Source organism: Camponotus vicinus, unplaced genomic scaffold (genome assembly GCF_025532165.1).
Source record: "Camponotus vicinus isolate PSW18456_S1 unplaced genomic scaffold, iyCamVici1.0 SCAF_14, whole genome shotgun sequence".
Classification (NCBI taxonomy): Eukaryota; Metazoa; Arthropoda; class Insecta; order Hymenoptera; family Formicidae; genus Camponotus; species Camponotus vicinus.
In genome coordinates this window covers 3177967-3201540 of record NW_028141950.1, presented here as the reverse complement: position 1 = coordinate 3201540, position 23574 = coordinate 3177967, and the positions used below count along the sequence as shown (strand labels likewise).

The 23574-nt window shown below is 26.2% G+C and overlaps 3 protein-coding genes across 3 annotated transcripts in view; 1 reads left to right on the top strand and 2 right to left on the bottom strand.

Moving 5' to 3' along the window:
- The window catches only part of LOC145964967 (sex-lethal homolog), a 92262-nt gene that overhangs the window by 43325 nt on the left and 25363 nt on the right, over positions 1 to 23574 (top strand). The window lies entirely within an intron of this gene.
- On the bottom strand, positions 1008 to 22568 carry LOC145965573 (uncharacterized). The gene is made up of 25 exons (XM_083089246.1): positions 22411 to 22568; positions 21158 to 21467; positions 20754 to 20863; positions 20402 to 20492; positions 19571 to 19756; positions 19403 to 19496; positions 18508 to 18610; positions 18300 to 18399; positions 17965 to 18071; positions 17804 to 17872; positions 17359 to 17527; positions 8863 to 9042; positions 8589 to 8798; positions 5671 to 5853; positions 5261 to 5370; positions 4931 to 5021; positions 4180 to 4365; positions 3862 to 3955; positions 3255 to 3357; positions 2955 to 3051; positions 2612 to 2718; positions 2466 to 2534; positions 2009 to 2177; positions 1626 to 1805; positions 1008 to 1560 (listed from the first exon to the last, which is right to left on the bottom strand). The coding sequence occupies exons 2-25, from the start codon at positions 21309 to 21311 to the stop codon at positions 1394 to 1396; spliced, it is 3129 nt and encodes a 1042-aa protein (XP_082945372.1). The 5' UTR covers positions 21312 to 21467; positions 22411 to 22568; the 3' UTR covers positions 1008 to 1393.
- Positions 10076 to 14162, bottom strand: LOC145965574 (cytochrome P450 4C1-like). Its single transcript, XM_083089247.1, has 8 exons — positions 14070 to 14162; positions 12816 to 13048; positions 12433 to 12542; positions 12106 to 12196; positions 11352 to 11537; positions 11041 to 11134; positions 10413 to 10515; positions 10076 to 10183 (listed from the first exon to the last, which is right to left on the bottom strand). Exons 2-8 carry the CDS (start codon positions 12967 to 12969, stop codon positions 10076 to 10078), a joined length of 846 nt encoding a protein of 281 aa, XP_082945373.1. The 5' UTR covers positions 12970 to 13048; positions 14070 to 14162.

Here is a 23574-nt window from a genome sequence, read left to right as displayed (position 1 = left end):
TATGTACAAAATAATGAGAGGAATCAATTGGTGTAAAGAAAACACATAGTTGTTTTTAAGAAAAAATATGGAATTGTTAATTGCAAATTACATATTTTTTCTTCGAAACAACTATGTGTTTTCTTTACACCAATTGATTCCTCTCATTATTTTGTACATAAAACTATTAAGATAAGGTAATCGAAAAATGAATATTTTACAAGATATTTTACGGTTTATGTAAAATTAAGAAATTATTTCAAGCCTCATAACTCAAAAAGTACTTAACGAAAATGTACTTAATTATAGTGTTTTGGAAAGCTCTCGAGATGAGCTACAAGAATGTACAAAAATATATAGGATGTTCCATTTAAAAAAATTGAAGTGACCTTCACGTGACCTTCAAATGACTCTTCAAGGTCAAACCAATGATACCATCTTATGGCCCCCTCGAAACCATACAACTTTTGTCTAAAACATTTTTCTCTATCTTGCTTATTTTTCGAGTTATTTGGCTGCCTAAGTTAAAATGGGTCACCCTGTATATATATACAGGGAGTCCCATTTAACTTGAGACATCGAAGTAATTCCAAACCATGGCGGTTTCGATGAGAATGTTTTGAACAAAAGTTGTATGGTTTTAAGGGGGCCATAAGATGATGTCATTGGTTTTACCTTGAAAAGTCGTTTAAAGGTCATGTGAAAGTCACTTCCAACTTTTTAAATGGGTCACCCTTTATACTTTTACATATTCTTATAGCTTGCCTCGAGAGCTTTCCAAAACACTATAATAAAGTATTTCTTCATTGAGTACTTTTCGAGTTATGAGGCTTGAAATAATTTCTTAATTTTACATAAACCATAAAATATCTAGTAAAATATTCATTTTTCGATTACCTTACCTTAATACTTTTATGTAGAAAATAATGAGAGGAATCAATTGATGTAAACAAAACACATAGTTGTTTTGAAGAAAAAATATGTAATTTGCAATTAACAATTCCATATTTTTTCTTAAAAACAACTGTATGTTTTCTTTACACCAATTGATTACTCTCGTTATTTTGTACATTAAAATATTAAGGTAAGATAATCGAAAAATGAATATTTTACTAGATATTTTATGGTTTATGTTAAATTAAGAAATTATTTCAAGCCTCATAACTCGAAAAGTACTCAATGAAGAAATACTTTATTATAGTGTTTTGGAAAGCTCGAGGCGAGCTATAAGAATATGCAAAAGTATATAGGGTGTCCCATTTAAAAAGTTGAAGGTGATCTTCACGTGACTTTCAAACGACTTTTCAAGGTAAAACCAATGACACCATCTTATGGCCTCTTAAAGCCATACAACTTTTGTTTAAAACATTATCACCGAAACCGCCATAGTTTCGAGTTACTTCGATGTCTCAAGTTATTTGTATTTGATCGGGATGAATCTAAGATGAACTGGATGAGAAGGACGAAGTATGAGATCAAACTTTAAACGGATATCTTTTAAATACTCAATGGGTTCCAAGTAAAAATTATACACCAATGGAGCTATTAGAGCTTTCATCTCCAGCAGACCGAACCGTTGACCTACAATGCGAAATTTATTAAAATCGATCGACAAGCAAGGATAAACAAAATTGCGGTTAATTTACCTATGCAATTTCTCGGCCCTGCGCTGAATGGTATATAACAATAAGGATGACGAGCCTGTATCCTCTCCGACAAGAATCTATCCGGATCAAATACTTCTGGATTTGGCCAAAAATTGGGATCTCTGTGAACTCCGTAGATATTAAGAAATAAGATCGTCCCAGGGGGTACGACATATGATTCTAAAAAAAGCATATTATAAGATTAAAAATACTAAAATTTACGAAAATAAGAATTTGTTGAGAAAAATAAAATATAATATATTGTATTCTTAAAATACTAATTAATTATTTTACATTCAATAATATACACGTCGTATTATATGTATTATATGTAACATGTTCAAAAATATATACAACAAAAAAGTGACTAATTAAATAATTACGTAATTTTACATCTTCCCTAGGGTTTCGTAATATGAAAAACACGCTAGGATACAAACGTAACGCTTCTTTTATACATCTTTCTAAATATGATAAATTTTGCAATGAACTCATGTTAAGTTTTCCTTCGTTCTCTTGCATCACATTATCGATTTCAATCCTCACTCGCTCCTGTATCATAATAATTAAAACATATTTTTTTTGTAGTTTCTATGTGTATTCATAGATATAAATAAATTTTTGATAAAACATAATATAATATGTACATTTAGTTTAGATATGTTTTAATCTCTTTGGAATATATATATATATATATATATATATATATATATATATATATATATGTATGTATGTATAAGAAAAACATATATCTCAATAATCTGATATCTGTATTATTTTGAATAAAAATTATAATTTAAATAATCATGTATATTACAATATATTGCGAGAAATAAGTACCTGGATATCTCTGTGCTCAGCTAATAGTAGTAAAGTAAACATTATACCCGCCGCTGTAGTATCATGACCCTATAATTATACGCATATCATATTGTTATACGTACTTAATATGTCCAAAAAAAATTAAAAAAATTACAGATACATACTTCGAACATAAAAGTATCGACTTCTTCTCTGATGTCCAAATCAGTTAAGGAATTTTCTTGAGACGCCGCTATTAAAAGGTCCAACATGGCTAACCGCTTTTTTTTAACTAGAAAGAATAGTAATAACAATTTTACGTTTGCTTGTCGCGTTAATTATATAACATTATTCTTGTAGATGTATCATAATCATAAGTTAGAGGATCATAGCTACTTCACATAATCAAATAATAACGATTTAATTTTACAGCAAACACATATGTTGCACTGTTACGTGTAATTACATAATTTATAATATTAGATTGCACAATCAAACTTAAATTAGAAGCTCTGATCTCTTACATACTTCCAGACATTTCGACATCTATTTCTTTGATACTTTCAAGGTTTTTTAAGTATCGGTTGTCAGTGCGTTTGTGATAAAGTTTTCTTTCCATGATAATCTATACGAGTACAATATTTAATTTTTAAAATGATTTGTATTAAACGGCAATGGTAGATTATACTATATCATAGAAATTTTATAGCATAATATTATTATTTATTACTAATATTTATGATTAATAACTTAATCTTATAAAGATTATGAGATATATTTTACAATTTTAAAAATGTTGTAAGATTCAAAATATGCTTTATGACGTACTTTTTCCGTGAATCCATGTAATATTTTCAAGATTTTCTTTTGCTTTCTTCCTTGTAATGACAATGAGAATAATAAATCATTATACAACCAAGGCCTTAATGCTCTAAATCAAAATTCAATAGAATAACATAATTTTAAATAATTATATAATTCCCTAATAACATTATTTTGTAAAAACATTATTTAAAACTATAAAATCAGAGTAATTTTTAATCATAAATTGCAAAGAATATATAAAAAATTTAAAACGATATTACGAAATAAGTAGAATTTTCTAAAAACACTTAATTTTATCTTAGCAATATTCTTTGTTCAAAGATAATTTGTTTACAAATTTTGCACACGATTCATTTTTCATTTAATTTTTAGTCTGATATTTTTAACATTTTAAAGATTACGAACAATTTTATAATGAAACATTTAGTGAGGCACATATAATAGATTTTGATTGCAAATTGCCGACGCGTGAAACGAAGTGACGTCTTTACGAAGTCTATCTTTAAATGATTATTCATTAATTTTTTTTCCAAATATATAGATGTATTATAATCATAAGTTAGAGGATCATAGATATATCACATAATTATATACTATATGCATAAATTACCTATAAAGCAACAATTCAAATATTTCGTGAATCGCATTTCGATATTGCTTTTGGAACTCGCCTAATTTTTGCAGAGAGACGCCCATGGCAGTTTCTACAAATTTATTTATTATATAAGATCCAAAAGTGAATGATCGAAAATTGACAACTTATAATTTGTAAAAAGAGCTTTAAATATAAAATATTAGATATTATGTACAATATTTTTATTTGTACCATTCAGAGATAGTTCGTATAGGAACAAATTCTATTTTCATTTTAAGCTATAATCTAGAATTAAATTCTTTCCTGTACATAATATACAATAAGAGCTCTTACCGCATATCGCGTTTAACGTATGTTCACTAATAAAGGATGATAAATCCTTTACAACCGGTGCTCCGACATCTTTTAAAGACTTTGTCATGCAATCGCTCTCTTTGATCAAGATATCAACAAATTGATTCAATATATTAAAATGGAATGTAGGTGTTAATATCTTTCGCCGTGTTTGCCACTTAACTCCTATAACGAAAACAATATAACGCAAAATTTTGCCATAAAATACAGACAATATTACATATATAAGATTATTGTCTCTCTTAGTTTAATGTTTATTGAAAAATTCTTAAATAACACATTATTATTTTATATTTATTTTTCTTGTATCTTTAAAATTCTTTTATAAACCTTTTTCCACGGAATTTTTATGGTAAGAGGAATTGCAAGTTTCATTTTGTAATTAAATGTTTTTAAATTAGCAAATAGAAATAAATTTAATTTAATTAATAAGTCTATTATATTAATGATAATTTATTAGTGATGGTGTTTGACTTAACTAAAATATCTCTCTATTACTTTTATTTGAAAATACATGCATCGCGGCAAAATTATTTCTCAATATCTCACTTCCAATTTACTTTTAAATTTATTAGTTTTCACAACAAGAAAGTTGTATAAATATATAGTGTAAAATAATATTATAAGTCCAATTGTAACTTTTTATTTGATTTCCTGTGGTGAAGGCGCATCGACAACAAGCCGCAATAGAAAAGTATATACTTATATATTAACGTTATTATGTTATTACCTTTGCTAGTGAGAAGACCTGTGTTTAACCAGGGATGTAATAAGTCATACAAACGACCTTTCTCGATGTGCTTAGTGCTGCTTAGAATTGTCTGAAATCACCAGAAATAGAAAAAAGTATTATCCATTTATTATATCATTTAATCCTAGATATACTAATAATTTATTAATTGTATTTCTCTATTTTACTCGAATCTCGATGGAGTGTCGCTTTGTCTGTTCATTTTTTTTAAGAAACGTTTTTTGTCAACAAAAATCTTCTTGCGAATTGGAAGACACTTAAATCTAATTCAGTCGTAATGTGTATAAAGTATTGAATTCCTTTTATTACCTCTAAATCATCTGGATGATTGATACACACTCCATATACAAAGAAACCTCCAAATTTAAGAATGGGATAATATTCATTAGGTAATGTACAGAGCATCTTCCATAGTTCCTCTGAAAATTATAGTATAAATATCAATATACACAAAAATTTTTTATACAATTAATTTTCAATATTGATACATCTTAATTCAAATACGTTAAAAACAAATAAATAATAAAGATAAGAATAAATAATAATGAAGAGAAGAATAATAGATTGCAAGTTGTTATTAGCAAAGAGAAGTGCTTAGATAAGTAATCTATATGTAATAATTTTCATAAATATATATTCCAGAATAAATGATTCATGAATTTTTACTTGTATAAATGATAGATCAATTAATGTAAATATATTAGAAATTTTGTATTTACCTACTGACACATGGCATTGGAGCGCATTGCCAATAATTGGAAAGCCTGATGGTCCCGGTATAAGATTAAGGAGTCGATTGTTTCTTTCATAATGCACGTAATAATTATAAATCAATAAAATAAATATGGATAATATCAATATAGTAATGAACATTGTTTCTTTCGTTCTGATGTTCTTGGTCGTTTATTTGAGTTTAACTTTCTTCTGTTTATTACTTTTTTAATCTTGAATCGCACATGTCACAAAGTAAATGATATTTGATTGTCAATAAAATTGACAATTACTTTGATATCCTAAACAGAGAAAGATACTGAAATAGAAAAAACGATCATTCTAATCTGCATTAATCGTATATTTTTTGTAGTTAATAATTTTAACGAGCTGTAAAAAATATGATAAGTTTATTCATGGTAAAGGGAAAAAATTATTTATGTGCTAAATTAGTCAATGAAGTAAAAAAATTTTTTAATCATCCATTGTTTGTAATTGTTTCTCTATTTATTGTATAATATAAAATTTCGTGAAATTCTATTGCAAAATCTCAATTTTATTTAATAGTATGACAATTAGCGCGAGTGTTATTTTTACATCTATTATGTCAAATAATTAATATAAATTGTTTTTAGCAGTGTTATAATTTTATTTATTTTTTAACTGTAAAGAAATGTAAGGAATTTATAAGCGATCATATCATAATGCACAATTTCAGTTCATTACTGTACAAATATGCAAGTAAAATCAATATATGCAAATAAAATAAATATATTTTTTTATTGATATATAATGATGAGAGTTACTTTGTAATAAACCGAAGCTATTTAATTTGCAAATTCTGTCATAAACAAAGAATTATTTTGAACATTTTTTTCTGCTTTCTTTTAAAATTATTAACCTAATAATATGTTTCACACATATAATAAATAAATTGTATAATTTTCTTGATCGCTTAAAAGCGTTTGTTTTTTTTTACTTATCTAAATATCGCTTGTCGGTTTTGTATATCTAATCATTGCATAAAACATGTCTGTAAAATTAATATAATGTACATTAAATAAGTTATTAATATGAAATATTATAACATATTATAATAATTCAATAAAATTATAATACTCAAATAATTTATGGTGTTTGAAATAAATTGTATTAAGCATTGTAATTTTGCAATAGAACGTTATAAAATTTTATTTTACGCAAATATTATAAAGATTACCTGATACGATGCGATGATCAATCGAAACCCAAATGATTTAAATGGAATTGCAAATCTCGTCAAGCTGATATATAAGCAAGTGCAAATCTCTACATGAATTGATAATAAAAATCTGGGGTCTGTATTTATAGCCTCTTAATTCAAAGCCGTATTAAGAATCAGCTTTCTTAGGAAGCGAACAATTAAATAATGCTACTTTGATTAAAGTCTAAGTAGAGATTAAAGTCTAAGTAGATATTAAAGTCTAAGATACATATTTTTTGTCGTATTTATATGAAAAAATAAAAATGATTGTGGAACAGTCATGTGCTATTTATTTCGAAGCAATATAAATTATGATAATTATTAAATTTCCAAATTTTTTGATTAGACAAAAAGGTTAATTAACGAAATAAATTTTGTTCGTGGAAATTAATTGGGTTTTAATTCCTTAGAATCTTTTGTAATTTTAAATAGAATTTTAAGAGATTCCCAATTTAAGATAAATATATGAAAAGTTTTGATAAATAAAATTCACTTCCAAGAAAACTTCAGACAAAATCAATTACTATCTTTATTACTATCTTTATTATCTAAATTAATATGGAGTTTCTAAAATATCTTGTGTGTAAAGTCGGAGTTGTTTGTAACATTGTATTTCATTTCTGATTAATGCAATAAGGATTAATCGCTTAAAGTAAAGAGACAATAAAGAAAGAAAAAGAAGAATCATGGTCAAAGGGCATTATTGAGATAACTCATATGCGCGCGTTTTAGTTTACTTTCCTTGTGGCAACATCAATGTGCGACTCCCAATGATATGCTGCGACTTTTTTTGAGGTCACGTTTTTTGATGCTCGTGCAATCATGTACCGCACGATAAAATTAATCTCCTCGATTTAATTTATTTACGCGAGGCGTAAATAACTTTCAATCCGAAACTTGTAGAGAAAAAATGGTATAATAATCATATATGTGTGTATATATATAATGTAAATGTAAATCTATGCGATATATCTCTTTCCCGCGAGTTTTATGAGAAGAAGGAATTTAATTTATCGTCGTGCTTTGCAAACGATACATATCTCATTTAAAATATGCGTTTAATTTAAAACAAAGGTCAACAAAGCAAATATAATGTAAATAATATTTTGCATTTAATGAAATTAATTTCAAAGTTGTATCATATAATGATAAATCCACTGTCACTATTGCAAAAGAACGAGATTAACAATTTTTTTATTTGAAAATAGGGTGTTAGAAAAAAGAATGTTTATATATTAAATATTTAATATAAGAAAAAGTAATATAACTTAGAAATTAAAATACAAAAACATGTTTAGCTTATATTACACTATCAGATTATTTATCATAAGTCTTATATATATCTTTTATTAATATGATAACAACCTATATTAGACTTACGCTAATTTTTGTTAGCAATATATTCTCATCTCTATTGCTTTATTGAATAAGTTGCAGAGAAAAGATTGTTATTAGCTTTGCATGTGTATATTTTATAGATATACATTTTTATTGCGATTGCAAATAATGATAGAGGATCCTTACATAATATATTTAGATATACAGACTTATAAGGTTATTTTATGTGGATATTTTCACGAATAATATAATGTTTAGAAATATAATATTTTCTTCACAAATATAACGTTGAACATATAATATGCATAACAATTGTCTTCGATTTTTGCAATGTATCACCTTGTTATAGTACATCACTTCTTGCAGTATCCGCGTTAGTTTTAAACGGCTGTTTGCATTTGATCGGGAGGAATCTTATATGAACCGGATGAGAAGCACGAATTACCATATCGAATTTTAATTGGATATCTTTTAAATAATCAATAGGTTCCAAGTAAAAATTATACACCAAAGGAGCTATTAGAGCTTTCATTTTCAGGAGACCGAATCGCTGACCTACAATACGATATCTATTAAGAATAATCAACACGAGAAAAAATGGTATTCACGATCAATTCACCTATACAATTTCTGGGTCCTGCACTGAATGGTATATAAGAATAAGGATGACGATTTTTTATCCTTTCGGGCAAGAATCTATCCGGATCAAATACTTCTGGATTTGGCCAAAAATTGGGATCTCTGTGAACTCCGTAGATATTAAGATATAAGATCGTTCCAGCGGGGACGACATATGATTCTGAAAAACATATTATAAAATTTAAAATTAAATAAAATTTACAAAAATAAGAGCTTTTTGAATAAAATATTAAAATATTAATGCATTAATCTTATTTACATTCAATGATATATGATAATGTATCTGTATTATGCAATATGATCAAAGGTATAAAGTAGAAAAGTAATTAATTACGTAATTTTACATCTTCCCCAGGGCTTCGTGATATTAAAAACCCGCTAGGATACAAACGTAGCGCTTCTTTTATACATCTTTCTAAATATGATAAATTTTGCAATGAACTCATGTTAAGTTTTCCTTCGTTCTCTTGCATCACATTATCGACTTCAATCCTCACACGTTCCTGTGTCATCGATAATAATTAAAATATATCTAATTATTGTGGTTTCTGTGTATGCACAGATACAAATAAATTCTTATAATATCAAAATAAATTGTTTATATTTATTTTATAGATGTTTTAATTCCTTTGACATATCTATATGTATTAATATATACTATATAGAAAAAATATGTATTATCGCAGTATATTGAGAAATAGGTACCTGTATATCTTTGTGTTCAGCTAACAGTAATAAAGTAAACATCATACTCGCCGCTGTAGTATCATGACCCTGTAATCATCATCATATACATATCTTAATATCGTTATGTATGTTTAAATGATATACAAAAAATTAAAAAAAGATAATAAATACGTACTCCGAACATAAAAGTGCCGACTTCTTCTCTGATGTCCAAATCAGTTAATGAATTTTCTCGAGATGCCGCTATTAAAAGGTCCAGCATGGCTAGCCGTTTCTTTTTAACTAGAAAAAAAGGCATATCAATAAGTTTTGCATGTCGCGCTTTAATTATATAATATTGTTCTTGTTTAAAATTCAAACTCTATTATAAATAATAATGATTTAATTTTGCAGGGAACACATGTTGTACCATTATGTGTGACTATATGTTTAATATAAATTAGTACAATTTAATATAATTCAATGTTAGAATGCACAGCCAAACTTAAATTCGAAGCTTTGATCTCTTACGTACTTCCAACCATTTCGACATCTTCTATCTCTTTGTTACCTTCAAGGTTTTTTAAGTATCGATCATTGGTGCGTTCGTGATAAAGTTTTCTTTCCGAGATGATCTATACGAGTACAATATTTAATTTTTATAATGATTTTTTTGTAAACAGCAATGATGCATTGTACTATATCATAGATATTTAAAGCATAATATTAATATTTATTATAAAATACAATCATATTTAAATAAAATATATCTTCATAATTTAATATATCTTACAAAGATTACAAGATATATTGTTATTTTACATAAAAGTGTTATAAGATTTAAAATAATGAATTATAACGTACTGTTTCCGTTAATCCATGCAATATTTTCAAGATTTTCTTTTGTTTTCTTGCTTGTGGTGACAATGAGAATAATAAATCGTTGTACAACCAAGGCCTTAATCCTCTAAATCAATAAAAATTCAATAAAGTATAATTTCAAATGACATTATGATTACCACTTATTTTATAAAAGTCTTGTTAAGAGCTATCATGAAATTATAAAGTAATATTTGAATAATCACAGATTGTAAGGATGTATAAAAAATTTAAAACCATGTTACGAAAAAGATAAAGTCTTAAAAAATATTGTATTTTTATTTTAGTTATAGATTCTGTGATTAAAGATAATTTTTTTTATAAATTTTGCACATAAACACATTTTTCTTTTAATTTTTCCAAATTTTAATATTTTCAACATTTTAAAGATTACAAAACATTTTGTGATAAAATGTTTAGTGAAGTATACGTACAATACATTTTGATTTCAAATTATTTGTAAACGAGTGACACTACTGTTTACATTTACATGATTATTTATTAATTAATCTATTTTTCAAAATGTATAGATATATCGCAATCATAACTTAAAGAATCATATATGTATATATTACATAATTACTTTTATTATATTCATAAAAATTACTATTACCTATAAACTACCAGTTCGATTATGTCATGAATCGCATTTCGATATTGTTGCTGGAATTCACCCAATGTTTGTAGAGAAACGCCCATAATAGTTTCTATAAATGCATTTATTATATACGACAGAAATAATAGATCAAAGATTATTAGAGCTGAATATTTGATGTAACTTTTAATATAAAATACCGGATATTATCTATCTCCATTTTGTCGATGCATTGTATAGGAACAAGTTATCTTCTTATTTTAAAAAATGATCATTCAAAATGAAATTACTGTAGGTAATATATAATAAGAATTTTACAGAAGCCTTACCGCATATTGCGTTTAGCGTGTGCTCACTAACAAATGATAATAAATCCTTTACAACTGTCCCTTCGACACTATTTAAAGATTTTGTCATGCACTCGCCCTCTTTGATCAAGATATCAACAAATTGGTTTAATATATTAAAATGGAGTGTAGGTGTTAATATCTTTCGCCGCGTTTGCCACTTAACTCCTATAACGAAAACAAGATGATAAAATATAAATGATATTATACAAATAAGATTACTATCTCTCTTATTAAAATGTTTATTGATCAATCCTTAAATAACATTATCCTACATTTATTTTTCTTATCGCCAAAATTATTCAATAATCTTTTAAACCTTTTTTTCATGGAATTTTTACGCTAAAAGGAATTGTAGATCAACGTAGATTTAATTATTATTTGGTAATTAAATCTGTATGGATTAGTAAACAGTAATAAATAAAAATTAATTAATGAGTCTATTACGTGATAGTGTTTGATTTAACTAAAATACCTCTCTATTATTTCTATTTATTTGGGAATACATGCATCCTGGCGAAATTATATCTCAATATAATCACACTTGCAAATTTCTTTTAAATCTGCTAGTTTATACGATAAAGAAGTTGTATAAATTCATTCTGTTTAAGATAATTTTCAAGTCTAATTATAACATTTTATTTGATTTTTTTTATTTTTTGTGGAAACAGACCGTCCACAAATTGTAATAGAAAAGTATATGTATACTTACATATTAACGTCATCATGTTATTACCTGTGCTAGTGAGAAGACCTGTGTTTAACCAAGGATGTAATACGTTATACAAACGACTTTTCTCGATGTGTTTAATATTGCTTAGTATTGTCTGAAATCACCGGAAATGAAAGAAGATATATACTCTGTTTATTATTTAATTTTAGGTATACAAATAATTTATTAATTGTATGTTCATATTTTGATCTAATCTTGATGGAATATTGCTTTGTTTTTTTAATTTTTTTAAGAAATATATTTTATGAGCAATTATCTTCTTGTGAATCGCAAGATTTCTAAATTTAGTTAAATCATATTGTCTATAGAGAAATGAATTTCTTTTATTACCTCCAAATCATCTGGATGGCGAATACATACAATAAATGTGAAGAAACCCCAGATTTTAAAAATAGGATAATATTCATTAGATAATGTACAGAAGATCTTCCATTGCTCCTCTGAAAATTATATTATAAATACACAATCAATATACAAAAATTTTGATGGGGTTATTTTGAATATTAATATCTTTATTCAAATACGTTGCAAACAAATAAATGATAATAAAGAAAATTGATTGCTAAAGGTTAATGCAAAAAGAAGTGCCCAGATAAGTAATCTATATGTGATAATTTTGATAAATATATGTTCTAGAATAAATGATTCATGAATTTTCACTTGTGTAAATGATAAATCAATTAATGTAAATATATCAGAAATTTTGTATTTACCTGCTGACACATAGTATTGAAGCAAATTGCCAACAATCGGAAGTCCCAATGGTCCTGGTATAAGATTAAGGAGTCGTCCGTTTCTCCCATAATGCACGTAATAATTATATATCAATAAAATAAATATAGATAATATTAATATAGTAATGAACATCGTTTCTTAACTGTTCTAATGTTCTTGACGTCTAATTAAACTTAACCTTCTTTCGTTTATTGATTTTTATTCTTCCCACCTGTCACGAAATAAATGATATTTTTAAAATAAAATTGACAATTATCTTGATACCCTAATGTTAATCTTAAATGGAGGAAGATAGTGATGGAGAGAATGAGAGGATGATTATTGTAATGCATTAATCATATATTTTTTGTAGTTAATAATATTAACGAACTATCAAGAAATATGATAAATTTGTTCATTTGTTCATTCAATAGGAAAAAGTGGAAAATTGTTTGTGTAAATTGTTTGTACTAAATGTGTCAATCATATAAAAAACTTTTCAATCAGGCATTGTTTGCAATTGTTTCTCTATTTATTGTGTAGGATAAAACTTGATGAGATTCTATAAAATCTTAAACTTATTAATAATGTTATAATTAAGGCGTTATTCTTATATCTATTATGTCAAACGTTTAATACAAGTTATTTTCAGCATTGCTATAATTTTAATTACTCTATAACTGTAAAAAAATGTTCTTAATCATAATGTCCGATTACAGTTCATTTCCGTGCAAATTTGTATCTTTAATCAATAAATATACTCTTATTGCTGTGTAATGATAGAGTTAATTTAATAACCCGAAACTATTTAATCAAGTATTTGCAAATTCTATCATAAGTAAGGAATTATTTTGTGAAAATTTTTTCGATATTTTATCAAAATTATTATTCTATTATAATGTTTCATATGATATATAATTTGTATAATTATCGCGATTGCTTAAAAGTGTTTATTTGTTTTTCTTATTTAGTATCGCGTATTGATTTTGTATATCTAATTTTTGCATTAATATATTATAATGTACTATACTTATATACTATACATTTAATGAAATAATAAGAAATATTATAGTATAATAATTTAATAATATTTTAACAATCTGAAACAAAATTAACAACTTTTAGTATTTGAAAAAATTTATGTTAAAATCACATATTAATTATGGTATAACATTGAGATTTTGAAATAGAATGTTATAAAATTTTATTTTACGACAATATTATATATATTATAACAATTTTATAAAGATTACCTGATGAACTCTATATGATGCGACGATCAATCGAAACACAACTCAAATGATTAAAATGGAATTGCAAATTCATGGAGGAAATATACAAGCCAGTACAACAAATCTGCGCGGATTGATAATAATAATCTGAGGTTTAGGTTTATCTGTTCAGCTCAAGAGTGCGTTTTAATAAGCTTCTATATCTTAAAAAGCAGTTGAACAATCTCATTTTTATTAAAGAATAAATGACATCTTTTTATTTACATTTATCTGAAAATATAGAAATGATTATGGAACTATTTAAAAATCAGACCTGAGAGCATTGATTTAAAATAACGATTGTTTCCACTTAAAATGAATCTTTTTCAAAATCGAGATATCAACATCGATATTAACAACATAAGGAAAAAAATTTATATTTTATCAATTTTCATATCTTCTAATGCTTCATGAATTCAATAAATTAATAAATAAAAGAGAGAGAGAAAGAGAGACACATGCAATAGGCGATAAATTACTTATAATCATTTAGTAATTTATTGCTTCGAATTATCTTTTACAAAGTCAACGAATTGTTATTCTTGAATTCCATTTTAATAATTGCTCTTATTGTTTTTTTATCACATATTATATTTCGAGAGAAATTACTTATAAGAAATACGACACAAGTGTGACTGCTTTCGATTTTGATAAGATTTGAAGTTGTAAAAGTTAATTTTCTTTAATGGAGCATTTTATTGTACGAAAATAATTTTAATGTAAGAGAATAAATAAAATATACACATCTCTCTTAATTTAATTTAGGTAACATATCCAAAGTTATCAAAATCGCAGAAGGATACTTGTGCCAGGTTTTTTGTAAGATATTTCGTCTCTCTCTCTCTCTCTCTCTCTCTATCTCTCTCTCTTCCTCCTTATATTTATATTGTAAACTTTTACTTATTTGAAAGAGTTACATTTACTTAATTTTACTTATATAAGAATTCGATGCAATGTAAGGTTAATACAGGGGAGCAATAAAATCTCGATTTGTATAGCTTCTGTCTAATTAACAAATTCTGTTTCTTGTCTTATATACATTTCAAGTGCATTAGTATCAATAATATTCATTTGCAGCGCGGTAGTTGGAGCGCAGAGAAGAAACAGCACTTCTTTCTTTCTGATTACTTGTTTATTTCAAAATAAAAATAATTACATTAATAAAAAACAAACGTCTTGTATCATTTTCTTCCTTCTTTAGTGCGATTTTAACAATATATATTAAAAATTATTATGACACTTTAAATTATAAAAATTTTCCCATCCTCGGCGTAAATGACGTTAAATTATATCCCGCGGAGATCTGACAAGCACATTGAATCCAATAGTCCCTCAAATTATTATAATTGTGCTGTGTCAATATGTTAACACATCACAGCAGATCTAACAATTCGAGTAAAAATACCGAGAGATTACACGTGAATCAGCTTTTTATGTTTAAATTAATAGTCAGAAGCATGACTCATCAAATTCTGCGCTTTTGAAAATTAATAACGGTATGCTGTTATATGTCTCTCGTGTTGAGATTCAATGATGAAATGTATAAATATGTCTTCGTTTGTTAGGACGTAAACATAGACTCAGTCGAAAACAAACTCAGTTGTTTCGAAGTTAACAAACATATAAATATATGAACAAACGCTTCATATCCTCGATAAATTATCGACTATCGTCGCAAATGAATGATGCAAGTCCTCCGTATCATTCTGCAAGTTCAAGCAATTTTTTTATCGCTTGATTAACAGCATTTCGGAGACGAGTCTTTTGCCCAATGAAGATTCTCTGTCCAAAATCTCAGGTCCTTCTCAATTAAACTCGTGATCAAATTCATTATTATATTATATTATTTTCATATTTTTATATTAAATAACAGTATGGAAAGTAATATTGTTTCCTTAAAATATAAGTTTTGATGAAAAAAATTTTATTATAAGACAAGTAAATATTTTAGAAATTTCGATAAAATCTTTCTTTTATAGTGAAAATAGGAAATGTACATTTTGTGGAACTTTATTTATAAATTGCATTATATATTACATTAACAAAGATAAAATATTTATGTTTGTATCACGTCGTTTTATCCTATATATAGTATAAATAATAATGTACAATTTGTCATTTATTAAAATGTAGTTTCGCGTTATATTTGTGTGTATAATGAGAGTTTGTAAAATTTTATAATTCTATATACTTAAATATCTTTTATAAGAAAAAGTTTTGTATGTATAAAATATATTTGTACATATATTGTATATTAATATTCTAGAAACTCAATCATGTACAACTGCGATTACAGAAAATATAATCATAATCAAAATTTCGCAGCTTAATTGTGCTATTATTTTTTTAAAATATATAGAAATATTACACATTTTCTTAATATAATTAAACTTATATTAACTTACAATTTCAAACAAAATTTTACTCGCAAACAAAAATGTGTTTTTTCTACATTGCATCGTGTTGAATGAAACGTAAAAAAATATTAACTTCATTCACTTTATAAATAATTATATATATATATATATATATATATATATATATATATATATCATTTTGTTCATAATATTGCACATATAATATATATAATGATTTTCTTCTGTTTTTGCAATGCGTCAACTTCTTACATTCATGTGGCACTCACTTAGTTTCAAACGACTGTTTGCACGTGATTGGAATGAATCTCATATGAACTGGATGAGAAGGACGAATTATCATATCTGCTTTCAACCGGATATTCTTTAAATACTCAACGGGCTCCAAATAAAAATTGTGCACCAAAGGAGCAATCATAGCTTTCATTTTTAAGAGACCGAACCGTTGACCTACAATGCGAAATTTATTAAAAGTGATCGACAAGCGAGGACAAACAAAATTGTGGTTAATTTACCTATACAATTCCTCGGCCCCGCGCTGAAAGATAAGTAGGAATAAGGATGACGATTCTGTATCCTCTCGGGCAAGAATCTATCCGGATCAAATACTTCTGGATTTGGCCAAAAATTAGGATCTTTGTGAACTCCGTAGATATTAAGAATTAAGATCGTCCCAGTGGGTATGACACATGATTCTGAAAAGGATATTGTAAAATTAAAAGATTCTAAAATTTATGAAAATAAGAGTTATTTTGAAAAAAATAAAATACAATATAATATTGTATTCTTAAAATACTAATGTGTATTAATCTTATTTTACATACGATGATATATACTTCGTAGTGCAACACGTTGAAAATATATACAATATGTACAAAAATCTAATAATTAATTACTTAATTTTATATCCTCTGCAGGGTTTCGTGATACTACAAACACACTGGGATACAAACGTAGAGCTTCTTTTATACATCTTTCTAAATATGATAAATTTTGCAACGATCTCATATTAAGTTTTCCTCCATTTTCTTGCATCACATTATCAACCTCAATCCTCACACGCTCCTGTGTTATTGATAATAATTAAAATATTTTTCTAATTATTATGATTTCGATGCGTGCGCAGGCAAATAAATTCTTAAGAAATTAAAATAAATTGTTTATATTCATTTTACAGCTGCTTTAATTCTTTAGAAATATATATACTAATATATATATATATATATATATATATATATATATATATATATATAAATCGCAACAAAAACTTGATGACCATACTATTTTGAATAAAAATTGTAAATTTAAATAATATATCGCAATATAATGAGAAATAAGTACCTGGATATCTTTATGTTCAGCTAATAGTAATAAAGTAAATATTATAGCCATCGTTGTAGTATCATGACCCTGTAATCATCATCATATCGTCAAATCGTTATATATGCTTATAGTGTATACAACAAATTAAAGAAAATTTAAAAAAAATAACAGATACGTACCTCAAACATAAAAGTATCGACTTCTTCTCTGATGTCCAAATCAGTTAAAGAATTTTCTCGAGATGCCGCTATTAAAAGGTCCAACATGGCTAACCGCTTTTTTTTAACTAGAAACCAAGCATATTAGTAACAATTTCACTTTTGCATATTGCGTTAATTTCATAATATTATTCTTGTTTAAAATTTAAATTCTATTACAAATAATAATGATTTAATTTTGCAGCGAACCGCTACGTGTGATTATATGTTTAATATAAATGGTATAAGCATAATATTAGATATAATATTAGATTGCACTGTCAAACTTAAATTAAAAGCTCTGATCTCTTACGTACTTCCAAATATTTCGACATCTTCTGTTTCCTCATTACTTTCAAGATTTTTTAAATACTGATAGTTAGTACGTTGGTGATAAAGCTTTCTTTCCGCGATAATCTACATAGATATAATATTTAATTTTTAATCATCTTTGTATTAATAACAATATAATTTTATATATAAATGAAGTATGAAGTATATAAATTAAGATGTTATATTACATACTTTTTCCGTAAATCCGTGCAATATTTTCAAGACTTTCTTTTGCTTTCTTCCTTTTGGCGACAATGAGAATAACATATCGTTGTAGAACCAAGGCCTGAACATTCTGAATTCAATAAAGCTACATAATTGTAATTCAATAACGTTATAATAGCTTCAATAATTCAATAAAGTTATATGAAGCTATATAACTCGTAATTCAACAAAGCTATAATTCCAATAATAATATAATATAATGTGTAAAAGTCTAAAACGTTTTGTAAAAGCATCATAAAATAAATAGATGAAAAATTGAAAATTATGTTTTATGAAAAAGAATCTTCTAAAAACATTGTACTTTTGTTTCAGCTATAGATTTTTTTAATCAGACAATTTCTCCTTAGATTCTGTTATAAAATTCATTTTTTCTTCATTTCTCAAGATTCTAATATTTCTAATTCTTATAACATTTTAACATTTTAAAAACTGTAAATAATATTTATCTTATAATGAAACATATAGTGGGGCACGAAGAGTATATTTTTATTGCAACTTGTCCGCTTAAACGAATTGGTGTCTTATATTAATTGTTTATCTTCTTATAATTACTCATTAATTGACCTATATTCAATATATATATATATATATATATATATATATATATATATATGACGCGCTAAGTTTGATCAAAATATCAACAAACCGATTTAATATATTAAAATGAAATGTAGGTGTTAATATCTTTCTTCTTGCGTGCCACTTAGCGCGTCATATATATATATATATATATATATATATATATATATATATATATATATATATATATCATGATAATAATCATAACTTAAAAAATCGTAGATACATTACCCCATTATATAGATTTATTATATATCAATTATATATAAAATATATAAATTACCTATAAACTATCAATTCTATTATATCGTGCATCGCATTTTGATATTCCTGATGGAATTTGCCGAGTTTTGGTAGGGAAACGCCCATAGCAGTTTCTACAAATGCATTTAATCAAAATAAAATTCCTATATACATATAACATACCATGAGAATTTTACAGGAGCCTTACCGCATAACGCGTTTAGAGTATGTTCACTGACAAATGGTAGTAAATCCTTTACAACTGTCCCTCCGACATCTTTCAAAGATTTTGTCATGCAATCGCCCTCTTTGATCAAAATATCAGCAAACCGATTTAATATATTAAAATGAAATGTAGGTGTTAATATCTTTCTTCTTGCGTGCCACTTAGCGCCTAAAACAAAAAAGCAAAATTGTGCGATAAAATACAAATAATATTCTATATAAGATGTCTTTATTTAAACTATCTCTCTTAATTTAATGTTTATTGATGAATCCTTAAATAACACATTAATATAGTACATTAATTTTTCTTATATATCACAAAATTGTTTTATAACTTTTTAAACTTCTTCTTATGGAATTTTTACGGTAAGAGGAACTGCAAGTATCAACGTGGATTTAATTATTATTTTGTAATTAATTCTTTACAAATTAGAGAGAGTAGAAAAAGCAGAAACAGAAACGGAATAGAATAGAAATAGCACATAGAAATATATTAATATATAATTAATATTAATATATACATATAAGTCGTCACCCCATTACGTGATAGTGTTTGATTTAACTAAAATACCTCTCATTACTTCTATTTATTTGAGAATACATGCATCTTGGCGAAATTATCTCTCAATATAATCACACCCAAATTTCCTTTAAATCTATTAATTTATACAACAAAGAAGTTGTATAAATTCACCGTTTAAGATAATATTCAAGTCTAATTGTAACATTTTATTTGATTTTTTGTAATGGAAACAGATCGATCACAAATTGCAATAAAGAAGTATATACTCACATATTAACGTCATATTATTACCTGTGCTAGTGAGGAGACCCGTATTTAACCAAGGTTGTATTATATTATAAATACGACCTTTCTCGATGTGCTTATTGCTGCTTAGAATTATCTGAAATCACCGCAAACAGAAAGAAATATATACTATCTATTTATTATATCTTTTAATTTTACATACAAAAATAATATATTTATTAATTGTATCTCTGTATTTTGATCTTAATTATTTTGATCTTAATTTCAATGGATTATCGATTTGTTTTTTCATATGTTTAAAAAATGTTTTTGATGAACAGATACCATGCTGTGAATTGCAAGATTTCTAAATTTAGTTAATCGTAATGTCTACGAACAATTTAATTTCTTCTAGTACCTCCAAATCATCTGGATGACGGATACTTATAAGAAATGTGAAGAAACCCCAGAGTTTAAAATTGGGATAGTACTGATCAAGTATTTTGCAGCAGATGTTCCATTGTTCCTCTGAGAGTTACATTATAAATATCAATACACAAATATTTTAAGGATTAATTTTATTTTTAATATTAGTGCACCTTTATTCAAATACGTTGCAAACAGATAAATAATAATAAAGAAAATGGATTTTTAATTATGGATAGTTATTGCAAAGAGAAGTGCTCATATAAGTAATCTACATGCAATAATCTTGATAAATATAATATTCTATAGAATAGAGGATTTATGAATTTAACTTTTGCTTGTAAATGACAGATCGTTTATCAATTAATGTAAGTAGATTATAAATTTTGTAATTACCTGGTGAAACATAGCATTGGATCAAATTGCCAACAATTGGAAAACCCGGTGGTCCCGGTACAAGATTATAGAGTCGTCCGCTTTTTCCATGATGCACGTAATAATTATATACCAATAAAATAAATATAGATAATACTAATATAGTAATGAACATCGTTTCTTAACTGTCCTGATATTCTAGACCGTCTAATTAAGTTTAACCCTCTTTGGTTTATTATTTTATTATTCTTGGATCGCACGCATCATAATATAAATGATGTTTGATTTTCAATATAATTGACAATTACCTTGATCCTTAATATTGTTAATCCTAAAGAAAGAATGAGAAAGAGTGGGAGAACGATCATTGTAATGCATTTGTCATATATTTCTTTATAATTAATAAGTTTTATAAAAAAATCTGATATATTTGTTCATTGTAATGGGAAAAAACATTATTTATGTGCTAAATTTGTGAATCAAATAAAAAAATCGTTAAATGGATCTTGCTTGCAATTATTTCTCTATTTAGTGTATAAGATAAAATTTCATTAGATTTTATTGCAAAATCTTTACAGTAATTAATATTGTTATAATTAGAGTAAGAGAGAAAAGGAGAGAGAGAGTGTTTGTGTGTGTGTGTCATTCTTGCATCTATTATATTAAAGCTTTATATAAATTGTTTTTAACATTGTTATAATTTTATTCTATAACTGTGAAGAAATATTTGTAAACGATCATATCATAATGTCCGCTTACATTCAACGATACAGAGTTACTTTGCAATAAACAGGAGCTATTTAATTAAGTATTTGCAAACTCTGTCATAAACAAAGGTTTATATTGATAACTTTTTCTGCTTTTTATTCAAAATCATCATCATATTATAATATGAATGTAAATGTCGCATATAATATGTAAATTATATAATTATCGCGATTGATTAAATAGCGTGTTTATGTTTTTTCTTATTTATTTTAATTATTGGGTATCAATTTTTTGTATCCAATTATTGTATCAAAAATTCCTACAAAATTAATATAATATACATTTAATAAGATAATAATATGAAATATTATAATATATGTTATAATAACTTAATATGATTATAACAATCAAATAGAATTAATAATTTATGATATTTGAAAGAATCTCTGTGTTAAAACGCGTTTACACTAATTATGTTTATATACTTACATTAAATATATTCATATTTGAGATTTTGCAATAGAATGTTACAAAGTTTTATTTTATACAAATATTATAAAGATTACCTGATAGATATTCTCTCATGCGATGATTGATCGAAACACAATCGAAATGATTCAAATAGAATTACACATCTCGTTAAGCAGATAAATAAGTCAGTACAACAAATCTGCGCGGACAATATAATAATTGATTGCGCTGATAATATAATAATTTAAAGACTACGTTTACAGCCGTTTATATATCCTTCAGCTCACATAAGAGATTATATTTCAATGTAAGAGAATAAATTACACATCTCTCTTAATTTAAACTGCATAACATATCCAAAGTTCAAAATCGAAGAATACTTGCATCAGGTTTTTTGTAAGATCTCAATCTCTCTCTCTCTCTCTCTCTCTCTCTCTCTCTCTCTCTCTCTCTCTCTCTCTTTTTCCTTATTTAACATATTGTAGATTTTTATTTACTAGAGCACACGAGGGTTCGATGCAATATAAAACTAATACAGAAGAATAATAAAATCTCGATTTGTATAACTTCTCGTCTATAATCAACAGATTTGTCTATTGCCATCTTCTATTTCAGCCAGAATAAAATGAAATGATTAGTATTGTTATAATCATTATCTTACAATTGCAACAAAACGATAATAGAATATCAAATAAGAAATAAAAAGATTGTAGTTCGCTATATGCAAATTTTGCATATGTCATTAATCTAATAAATAAGTCGATTAAGTTGCATCATTAAAAATGACTGGCATCGAAAACAACTTGATAATAAAACAAGATGTCAAGTTCACGAAGTAATTATTCAAAAAAATTGTGCAAAAGAACGTTGTTAGTAGGGGGAGTTCCCCTAGCGCCGGACGGCACCTAGTACCGGACGTATGTCATATCTATGCAAATAAAAACGCGATTGGGTGGTTATTTCGGTGATAGGGCGGAGAGAGTATAGTGATCCACGTGCAGGATGCGACACACTCCAGATTTGCATACGCAAGCTAAGAGGACTGTTAATCGATGCGTTTGAAGATAAAACATTGCATTGTATAATTTAGAAACAGGTCATACTTACGAAGATTTGTTGTCTACAATACGTGTTCTTGTATTATGAAGTATTTTGATAAATAGTTTTCAAATATCTATGTGCTTTTTGCATAAAGTAAACTAGTTTTTACGAATTCGTTATTTTTTAATACATTTTTTGTCCCCTGGCTCGGACAGAAT

Bases quoted from the DNA above. Each gene is read 5' to 3' on its own strand.
- LOC145965574 (XM_083089247.1), bottom strand. From the start codon at position 12,969: ATGTTCATTACTATATTAATATTATCTATATTTATTTTATTGATATAT. The intron at 11,538-12,105 runs GTAATAACATGA...TTTTCGTTATAG, and splicing joins AGGTCTTCTCACTAGCACAG to GAGTTAAGTGGCAAACGCGG. The intron at 11,135-11,351 runs GTAAGGCTTCTG...ATGCATTTATAG, and splicing joins CACGCTAAACGCAATATGCG to AAACTATTATGGGCGTTTCT.
- LOC145965573 (XM_083089246.1), bottom strand. From the start codon at position 21,311: ATGTTCATTACTATATTAGTATTATCTATATTTATTTTATTGGTATAT. The intron at 9,043-17,358 runs GTAATTAATTAT...TATGTTTTTCAG, and splicing joins TGCAGAGGATATAAAATTAA to AATCATATGTCGTCCCCGCT. The intron at 2,178-2,465 runs GTACTTATTTCT...ATTATGATACAG, and splicing joins CTGAGCACAGAGATATCCAG to GAGCGAGTGAGGATTGAAAT.